General features: G+C 55.5%; 4 protein-coding genes across 4 annotated transcripts; all 4 read right to left on the bottom strand.

The window, feature by feature from the left end:
* Positions 1-568: 568 nt before the first annotated feature.
* On the bottom strand, positions 569-958 carry LOC138641554 (histone H2A type 1-like). Its single transcript, XM_069729018.1, has one exon. It carries the CDS (start codon positions 956-958, stop codon positions 572-574), a length of 387 nt encoding a protein of 128 aa, XP_069585119.1. The 3' UTR covers positions 569-571.
* A 4,412-nt stretch (positions 959-5,370) lies between these two features.
* LOC138641555 (histone H4) lies at positions 5,371-5,729 on the bottom strand. Its single transcript, XM_069729019.1, has one exon. It carries the CDS (start codon positions 5,727-5,729, stop codon positions 5,418-5,420), a length of 312 nt encoding a protein of 103 aa, XP_069585120.1. The 3' UTR covers positions 5,371-5,417.
* A 900-nt stretch (positions 5,730-6,629) lies between these two features.
* Positions 6,630-7,040, bottom strand: LOC138643500 (histone H3-like). The gene has a single exon (XM_069732399.1). It carries the CDS (start codon positions 7,038-7,040, stop codon positions 6,630-6,632), a length of 411 nt encoding a protein of 136 aa, XP_069588500.1.
* Positions 7,041-7,749: 709 nt separating this feature from the next.
* Positions 7,750-8,438, bottom strand: LOC138641556 (histone H1B-like). The gene has a single exon (XM_069729020.1). The coding sequence runs from the start codon at positions 8,395-8,397 to the stop codon at positions 7,750-7,752; it is 648 nt and encodes a 215-aa protein (XP_069585121.1). The 5' UTR covers positions 8,398-8,438.
* Between the last annotated feature and the right edge of the window lie 1,829 nt (positions 8,439-10,267).

Raw genomic sequence — 10,267 nt, forward strand, 5'->3', positions numbered from 1 at the left:
GGGATGGGAGAACTACAATACCCAGATAGATTAGCGAAATTAGGATTATTTAGTCTAGAAAAAAGACGACTGAGGGGCGATCTAATAACCATGTATAAGTATATAAGGGGACAATACAAATATCTCGCTGAGGATCTGTTTATACCAAGGAAGGTGACGGGCACAAGGGGGCATTCTTTGCGCCTGGAGGAGAGAAGGTTTTTCCACCAACATAGAAGAGGATTCTTTACTGTTAGGGCAGTGAGAATCTGGAATTGCTTGCCTGAGGAGGTGGTGATGGCGAACTCAGTCGAGGGGTTCAAGAGAGGCCTGGATGTCTTCCTGGAGCAGAACAATATTGTATCATACAATTATTAGGTTCTGTAAAAGGACGTAGATCTGGGGATTTATTATGACGGAATATAGGCTGAACTGGATGGACAAATGTCTTTTTTCGGCCTTACTAACTATGTTACTATGTTACTATGACCGTGTACACTGCACATAGAAGAGGCGTCAGCTCTTGTGGTGACGGTGTGGGGGCTCTTAGAAGAGCCTTTGTGTTGTGTGGATGATACAGGGTCAGTGTCGCTCACTTGCTCTTCTTGCTGCTCTCGGTCTTCTTGGGCAGCAGCACGGCCTGGATGTTGGGCAGGACGCCCCCCTGGGCAATGGTCACCCCACCCAGCAGCCTGTTCAGCTCCTCGTCATTGCGCACCGCCAGCTGCAGGTGTCGGGGAATGATGCGGGTCTTCTTGTTGTCCCGGGCGGCATTACCGGCCAATTCCAGGATCTCCGCGGTCAGATACTCCAGCACAGCGGCCAGATAGACCGGAGCGCCGGCGCCGACTCTCTCGGCGTAGTTGCCCTTGCGGAGAAGCCTGTGCACACGGCCGACCGGGAACTGCAGTCCTGCCCGGGATGAGCGGGTCTTGGCCTTAGCACGGACCTTTCCTCCTTGTTTGCCGCGTCCAGACATGATGGCGATAAAATAACAGAAGATAGAAAATCTTGTGGAGAAGAGACTGTGCTGTGTCGCCTTATATAGTCCGTTGCTCCGCCCTCCTCTCCTGTCATTGGACGGATCTGAAGCTGCCAATGGAGAAGAGTCTTGAGGAACCACCAATGACTTACAGAGGGCGGGGCTTATTACCGCTCCTTGCTCAAATGAGTTTCTCACCCAATAGAAAACGTTTGCTGTGAACACAGTAGATAAGGGGTGAAAACAGATATTTGTCCTGGAGCAGAAGGAAATGCAGAAATATTCTGTTGATTTGTAGTTTGCACCTGTTGGACTTGTGTCTTCTATCAGCCATAAATTGCAATGACAGTCTGGCGGGTGAGGGGTTAATCCCTGTCAGTGCTTCTCCCCCGCTCCATCTGCACAGGCGGAGGCTCCTCACTCACCGCTTATTATCCTGTGCAGATCCCCTGTGGTGTCCGCGCTGATCCTATCACAGCCGACTGAGACAAGTCTCCTGTGTTCTGCCCGGAGCCTGATGTGACGCTGCCGGTCCCGGGTGGGGAAGTCGCCGCTTCTGTAAAGCAAGTGTGTAGTGGGGGGGTCAGCACACACGGACACTAAGGAGTTAAATGGAGGCGGATATTCCTATGTCTGGGATTGGTCGGCGCCTGCGGATGTCTCTCGCTCATTGGCTGATTACAGATCCGTTGGTGGTTTTGAATTTCCCGCTCAATTTCTGCTCTTTGTCCGTCGGATTATTACCGGCCCCTCTGCTGGAGCGGCGATCGCTGATAATACCGGGTCCTGTCCTTCCAGCTGTCTGCCCCAAACACGGGGATCGGTCGCCATTATTACTCTGGGGAGGTTATGATAGTCTTCAGAGGCGCCATCCATCCGAAACATTAGTGTCCAGGACGTGGTCATCACACAGGAGCCTCCGTACCCGGTACACAGGACGTCCATCTATCCAGCTGCCTCATGCCGCCACATTCCCTGTGAATATTCGCTGCCCTATTCACCCCACACGGATCTGATCAGGGGAATATTACTGTACAGCCCGTTCCCCTGGAAATCCGCGTTATATTTATAGATCAATATGAAGAAACCGCATTTGTGCTGTGATGGAGTCACTTACACTGTAAAAAGTATCCAGATTAGGCTCTGATCTAGAGCCTAATCTGGATACTTTTTACAGTGTAAGTAACTCCACCGACCACAAATGGCTCCTGTTACCTGAGAAAGGAGAGTAATGAATGATCCCCCAGAATTCCGAGATCTGTGCAGCAAGGGGTTAAATAAGAAGTCCCTGAATTCACAGCAACTCACTGCGAAATGCCCAGATTATTCCTGAGGGTTTCTCACCATCTCCCTCGTCACCAGGCGCAGAGCCCCGGGCGGTGCGAGCAGACACCTCGGGGAGACGGGAGAGGACACCGGAGCAGCCGCAGCTCTTATAGTGAGGGTGTGGGGGGCTCTTATAGTGAGGGTGTGGGGGGCTCTTATAGTGAGGGTGTGGGGGGCTCTTATAGTGAGGGTGCGGGTGGCTCTCATAGTGAGGGTGTGGGTGGCTCTTATAGTGAGGGTGTGGGCGGCTCTTATAGTGAGGGTGAGGGTGGCTCTTATAGTGAGGGTGCGGGGGCTCTTATAGTGAGGGTGCGGGTGGCTCTCATAGTGAGGGTGTGGGGGGCTCTTATAGTGAGGGTGCGGGTGGCTCTTATAGTGAGGGTGCGGGTGGCTCTCATAGTGAGGGTGTGGGCGGCTCTTATAGTGAGGGTGAGGGTGGCTCTTATAGTGAGGGTGCGGGTGGCTCTTATAGTGAGGCTGTGGGTGGCTCTTATAGTGAGGGTGTGGGGGGCTCTTATAGTGAGGGTGTGGGTGTCTCTTATAGTGAGGGTGTGGGCGGCTCTTATAGTGAGGGGGCTCTTATAGTGAGGGTGCGGGGGCTCTTATAGTGAGGGTGTGGGCGGCTCTTATAGTGAGGGTGCTGGGGGCTCTTATAGTGAGGGTGTGGGTGGCTCTTATAGTGAGGGTGTGGGCGGCTCTTATAGTGAGGGTGCGGGGGGCTCTTATAGTGAGGGTGTGGGTGGCTCTTATAGTGACGGTGTGGGTGGCTCTTATAGTGAGGCTGTAGGGGGCTCTTATAGTGAGGGTGTGGGCGGCTCTTATAGTGAGGGTGCGGGGGCTCTTATAGTGAGGGTGCGGGGGGTTCTTATAGTGAGGGTGTGGGTGGCTCTTAGAAGAGCCTTTGTGGTGAGGAGCGGAGCACGGAGCGATCACTTGGCGCTGGTGTACTTGGTGACGGCCTTGGTGCCCTCGGACACGGCGTGCTTGGCCAGCTCTCCGGGCAGCAGCAGGCGCACGGCGGTCTGGATCTCCCGGGAGGTGATGGTGGAGCGCTTGTTGTAGTGAGCCAGGCGGGAGGCTTCCCCTGCGATGCGCTCGAAGATGTCGTTGACGAAGGAGTTCATGATGCCCATGGCCTTGGAGGAGATGCCGGTGTCGGGGTGGACCTGCTTCAGCACCTTGTACACGTAGATGGCGTAGCTCTCCTTCCTGCTCTTCCTCCGCTTCTTGCCGTCCTTCTTCGGGGTCTTGGTCACGGCTTTCTTGGAGCCCTTCTTGGGCGCTGGAGCAGACTTGGGATCGGCCATAATGAAAGCAAAGAGCTCTTGTCACAAGTGAGAATAGAAATGACCTGATTGTCCCAGAGCAGCAGAATTTATACCCGGCCCATGCAAATGAGCACTGAGGTCAGATCGCTGTGCTATTGGGGGAGAAAATCAGGTGATCAACACCAGAAGCTCCGCCCTCTGCAGTTCATTGGTTATTCCATAAATGAATCCTCTCTCTATGGGCCGTGCCCCCAGATTGTGCAGTAAACCCCCATATACCGCTGCGTACCCCTTATACGGCGGTGTTTGTCCATATAGCAATGTATACCCTCATATTGCACTGTATACCTTACACATAATGCTGTGTATCGCATATAGCGCTGTACACGCTCCGTGCATATGTGCTATATACTCCCCTTATAGTGCTACAAACACCATGTTGTACCTCATACCTCCATATAGCGCTGGAATCCCCCATGTATCGTTGTTACCCATGCATGGTGATGTATACCCCGTTTAGTGCTGCATTCTTCCATATAGGATCCTATATCGCAGGAGATCCTGTGATCTACCTGATAACTTTGCTGTCGGTTGTGACTTTATTGCTAACGGGTCGGTGCGATTCTCTCACTGATGTTCTCACTGTCGCAAGTGATCGGAGGCGCCGCCTATTGCAAGAAGCAGAGGAGCAGTGATCGGGTCTCGGCCTCTCCCCTGTGCTCCTCACCCGGATCCCTCTCTCACAGCTGACCAGATTGTCTGTTCAGAGCCCAGGACTGATCGCTGCGACATTTCCCCAACTAGAAACAACTGGTGAGAACCGTCAGTAACAGAGCGAGAAGGATGCGGCCACCGATCAGTCCGTGCACCGGCTCCGCTATGTCCAGCGCTGCTTCTGCGGATACTGCGCCACTAATCAGGGATCCAGCGGGGGATCAATATACAAGACCGGATCGTCCGACCCGACACCGAGCGACGTCCATGCTCCTGTGTCCTCTCCAGTCTTCCCGCCGTGTCTGCGGCTGCACAGCCCGGGTCTCTAGCGACGGGACAAACAGCAGGTGGCGCCATAGAGGTGAAGGCTGAGGAGGGTGATGGTGAGATCCGGGGCTGAGCTCCTCTACAGCTCGGAGCCGTCACTACTGATCTGTCACTTCTCAGCGAGTCGCTGGGATCAGTGGCGCCTGGATTTAACCCTTTGCTCCCCAGATCTGATATTCTGGAATCTCACTCATCTGGTATAGCATGATTCGGTTTAGTTCATGATTCTCCAAATAACCTGAGACCTGAGTGGTCGGTGGAGATTACAGCGCGGAGTCCTGTCCTCCTGATCCGCCGCACACGGGATCGTCCTCCGGGAGAGGCCGCCGTCACTGATGTGGAGAATCACCGGCAGAGGCCGCCGTCCCCCCGATACTCCGGGACGTGCTATCTACATGTAGAGCTCACAGCGGAGTATCAGACACTAATGAGGGACATTTCCTGTGAGCAGTCGGACTCCACCTACGGCTCCGTCTACCCCCATATAGCGCTAGATGCCCCCTGTAATCCCCAAATACAGCGGTAAACCTTCCATGTAGAAATAAATACCTCTATATAGAAACGTGTCCTTCTAGACAGCTCTTTGTACCCCCATATAGTGCTGCATACTGTGATATAGCGGTATAGAGCAGTAAGTGTCCAGTGCTGGAATGTATATAGCGCGGTCTATATTCTATCCGTAGTTGCCCCCATATACCGCTGTATATCCGGACGCCCTTCTGGTTCAGCCGCTGATGGCACATATTAGAGGTCATGGCTTTTTCTTAGAAGATGTGGGCGGCTCTGATAAGAGCCTTTGGGGTGAGGACAGAAGAGAACAATTAACCTCCGAAGCCGTAGAGAGTGCGGCCCTGGCGCTTCAGCGCGTACACCACGTCCATGGCGGTGACGGTCTTCCTCTTGGCGTGCTCGGTGTAGGTGACGGCGTCACGGATCACGTTCTCCAGGAAGACTTTCAGGACGCCGCGAGTCTCCTCATAGATGAGGCCGGAGATGCGCTTGACGCCTCCTCTGCGAGCGAGACGACGGATGGCAGGCTTGGTGATGCCCTGGATGTTATCCCGGAGAACCTTCCTGTGCCGCTTGGCGCCGCCCTTCCCGAGACCTTTCCCTCCTTTACCGCGACCAGACATCTTCCAGTAATCAGCAGAACACGATGACTGATCGGCAGCAGAGCCTTCCTTTATATAGCGCGTGAGCGGCCCTGAGCGAGAACCGCAGAGATGACGCATTTCCGGGGCGAGATTTCTAACACTGAATTTGCAGTTAGCTCCTCCCTTCTGTCTCTGATATACGATAATTACATAACGACCCACCCACCACAAATGTGATCTGTAGCGACCATCGCAGCACACGGGGGAGGGATCTGCTCAGATCAGTGTCAGGTACAATAGATTCACGTAAAGGCGTCATCACCGATGTGGGGGACAAATAAGATTATTAACAGAAACTAAGCGCAGAGATCTCCGATCAGAACAAAAGAGAACAACCTAAAGCCGCAAGACTGACGAGGCGGCACTAGGACCCAGCGCGTGCCACAGCAGATTGTGATCGGTTATGATCCTCAGGAGCGCGAGCAGCAACTGAGCGGGAATTTCAATACAACCAGCGGATCGGTAAATGACCTCAAAACATCAGCCTAAAGAACCGTGCTCAGGAACCGACCAATCACTTACTGCTTTTACTCCTATGGTGACCGTCTGCGCTGTACAGAAACCGCGCCTCCACCACCACAGACCCGGGCAGTGCACTGTTCACACTTTACCCTGTCCTTATAAAACGTCGGTTGTTATAGATATCGCACACTTTTGGACTTGGTGAGAATAGAGGATGCGCGGAGCGGAAACTGGAATATCGCTGACCACCTACAATATCGGAAGCAGCAGCCGCCGTCTATTACTGATCGACCGTGCCTGCGCTTCGTACACGGAGAATACGCGCAGAAAAGGAACCGTTCAGGACTCGGCTCATTTGTGGGAGGATTTGGTGGCTCTGAAAAGAGCCTTTGTGTTGTGGTCGCAGCCGGGGCAGATCTAGGCTCTCTCCCCACGGATCCGGCGGGCCAGCTGGATGTCTTTGGGCATGATGGTGACCCTCTTGGCGTGGATGGCGCACAGGTTGGTGTCCTCGAACAGCCCCACCAGATAAGCCTCGCTGGCCTCCTGCAGGGCCATGACAGCCGAGCTCTGGAAGCGCAGATCGGTCTTGAAGTCCTGGGCGATCTCCCTCACCATGCGCTGGAAGGGAAGCTTACGGATCAGCAGTTCGGTGGATTTTTGGTAGCGGCGGATCTCACGGAGAGCGACTGTTCCTGGGCGGTAACGATGCGGCTTCTTCACTCCACCAGTGGCGGGAGCGCTCTTCCTGGCGGCCTTAGTGGCCAGCTGCTTGCGGGGAGCTTTCCCTCCGGTGGATTTACGGGCGGTCTGCTTAGTTCTGGCCATAGTTCTGTGTAGAAGAGATCTGATGAGAGGACCTGCGGGAGCAGGGTATTTATGCTCCGGTGCGCGTCCTCATTGGTCTCTGGGAAAAACGCCCCCTGCGCTCCATTGGTTATTTCATGAAAAAAGAAGCCAATAAGTGTTGGTGTGCTCCGCTTCCCGAACAGTAATTCCGCCCCCTGAAGTCCCCGCCTCTTCTATGAAGCGTCTGTCCTCAGGTCACACGCCTTTTTTGCCGCTACTGGAGCATCTGATGTATCTGCGTTGAAATGTCCCCGTGTATAGCGCTGTACAGTGAAGCTCCCGCATTATAATCATATCACCCCCCCTCCCATCCTGAGACCACGCCCAGCATCAGTCATATTAAAAGCATTAAAAGTACAAGAACTGATCATCATACAGCTCTGCGGGGAGAAGGTGGTGGCACTGATCATACAGCTCTGCGGGGAGGAGGTGGTGGCTCTGATCATACAGCTCTGCGGGGAGGTGGTGGCTCTGATCATACAGCTCTGCGGTGAGGAGGTGGTGGCTCTGATCATACAGCTCTGCGGGGAGGTGGTGGCACTGATCATACAGCTCTGCGGGGAGGAGGTGGTGGCTCTGATCATACAGCTCTGCGGGGAGGAGGTGGTGGCACTGATCATACAGCTCTGCGGGGAGGAGGTGGTGGCTCTTATAAGAGCCTTTGTGGTAACAGAACAGGGGCTGCAGCTTATTTCTTAGCCGCGGGCTTCTTGGCTTTAGCAGCCTTCTTAGCCGGACTCTTGGCGGGTTTGGCCGCCTTTTTAGCCGGACTTTTCGTCACCTTCTTGGGCTTTGGAGCGGCTTTTGGCTTCTTGGGGCTCTTGGCTGCTTTCTTGGCAGCTGCTGCGGGATTCTTAGCCTTTTTCGGGCTCTTCTTGGCCGCGGTCGGAGCCTTCTTGGGCTTTTTCGGAGATTTGGCGGCTTTCTTGGCAGCAGCGGGTTTCTTGGGCTTGGTCGCAGCTGCTGGCTTCTTCTTGGCCACTTTGTCTTTAGGGTCTTGCATTTTGTTCAGCTTGAAGGAGCCGGAGGCGCCGCTGCCCTTCACCTGGAGGAGGGCGCCCTTGGTGACCAGACCCCGGACGGCCAGCTTCAGGCGGCTGTTGTTCTTCTCCACATCGTACCCTCCGGCAGACAGAGCCTTCTTCAGGGCAGCCAGGGACACCCCGCTGCGCTCCTTGGAGGCGGACACGGCTTTCACGATCAGCTCGGACACGCTGGGACCGGATGGTTTCTTGCTCTTCTTGGCGCCTCCTGCAGCGGATTTCTTTGGCTGCTTCTTGGATTTGGCGGCCGGTTCGGCGGTAGGAGGAGCGGCAACTGGCGCGGTCTCTGCCATGGTGTGATCAAGAACTGACAGAAAAATCTCCTGGAAAGAAAAACACTGAGGACGGAGCTGCAGGCGCCTCATATATGTACAGTCACACTGCGCACTGATTGGCTATCTCCTCCTGAGCTTCTATTGGCTGACACTGAACACAGGCCCCGCCCCTCTTGTCTGAGCCCTAGAAGCTGCGCTCTCCCCTTGTGCTTCCCTGCCCGGGATAAGCGCCCATTACCGGACAGCAGAGCGCGCTGTCTCCGTGTCCTCCTCCTCCCGGACATCTCCCACACATGTCTGTAGCCGTCACTGGCGGAGGAGGCAGGAAGGAGCCGGGAGGAGGCCCGAGATCTCCCCATAGTCCTCCCGGGCTGCACCTCACTGGGTCTCTGCGGAGATAAAACTGCTGCGGGAGCTCGTCCCTTCTATTCCCGGCACCGGTCACCACCACACGGATCTGTAGCACAATCTGTACCGGGCAGGAAGCGAATTGTACGATGTGAGGAGGACGAGGAGCCGCCGAGAGGCCGGAAGGAGACACCGGTGGCGGGTCCTGTCCTGTATATATCTATATCCAGTGTGTGGGGGGCACGTGATAGTAAGGGGTTAATAGTAGAGCAGGACGTGCACTGTAGCTTTTTATGGTGGCGCTGACTGAACGTGGAAGTTTTCTACCAAGATCTAGTCCCCGATATAAGCAGTGGCACCGGAGCCCCGTTAGGTTATTGTGACATCACCGCAGATGCAGCACAAATAGCCCCTAACGGGCTCCAGCGCCTCCTGGGAACATGCCCTCTTCCTATTTCTTTACTAGGAGTAAGGTTTGAAAAAGACCCAGCGGGTGAAACGTTACCTTACTACACTGCGGTGAATTGTGCTATGTTGGTGTTGAAAATAAAGAAACCACTTCTTTGGCAAAATTCTGAAGATATTCTGAGTGCCACTGTTTATATTTGGGACTATAGGAAGGGGTTAATGTCAGGGCAGAGGAAATCACCGAGTGCAGAGATCCGCCCGATCACTGATGGGAATGACGCCGACCGGTAAAGAGTTAACAGCCTCTTGTAACCGGCAAATATTTACTAGCGGCACTAGGACCCAGGAGCGCGGTCACTGATGGAGCAGGCGGAGAATCCGGGCAGATGAGGAAGATGGGAGTCAGCTCGTGTGAGGAGGGAGAGACGGCCCCGTGCTCCTGTGTGATCATAGGACAGAAGGGGGATAATAAAGCCGCACCGCCAGCAGCGTCTGCACCAGAGCCAACAGTGACCGGGAGAGGAGATTGTAGGAGCCCGAGGAACATGAGCCGGTGCAGGTGAGGACACCGGAGATCAACGGCTGCCAGCGCCCGGAGCAGGCGAGGACACCGGAGATCAGCGGCTGCCAGCGCCCGGAGCAGGCGAGGACACCGGAGATCAGCGGCTGCCAGCGCCCGGTGCAGGTGGACACCGGAGATCAGCGGCTGCCAGCGCCCGGTACAGGTGGACACCGGAGATCAGCGGCTGCCAGCGCCCGGTACAAGTGAGGACACCGGAGATCAGCGGCTGCCAGCGCCCGGTACAAGTGAGGACACCGGAGATCAGCGGCTGCCAGCGCCCGGAGCAGGCGAGGACACCGGAGATCAGCGGCTGCCAGCGCCCGGTGCAGGCGAGGACACCGGATATCACCGGCTGCCAGCGCCCGGTGCAGGTGGACACCGGATATCACCGGCTGCCAGCGCCCGGAGCAGGCGAGGACACCGGAGATCAGCGGCTGCCAGCGCCCGGAGCAGGCGAGGACACCGGAGATCAGCGGCTGCCAGCGCCCGGTGCAGGCGAGGACACCGGAGATCAGCGGCTGCCAGCGCCCGGTACAAGTGAGGACACCGGAGATCAGCGGCTGCCAGCGC

The sequence above is a fragment of the Ranitomeya imitator genome, chromosome 6 (genome assembly GCF_032444005.1).
Source record: "Ranitomeya imitator isolate aRanImi1 chromosome 6, aRanImi1.pri, whole genome shotgun sequence".
NCBI lineage: Eukaryota > Metazoa > Chordata > Amphibia > Anura > Dendrobatidae > Ranitomeya > Ranitomeya imitator.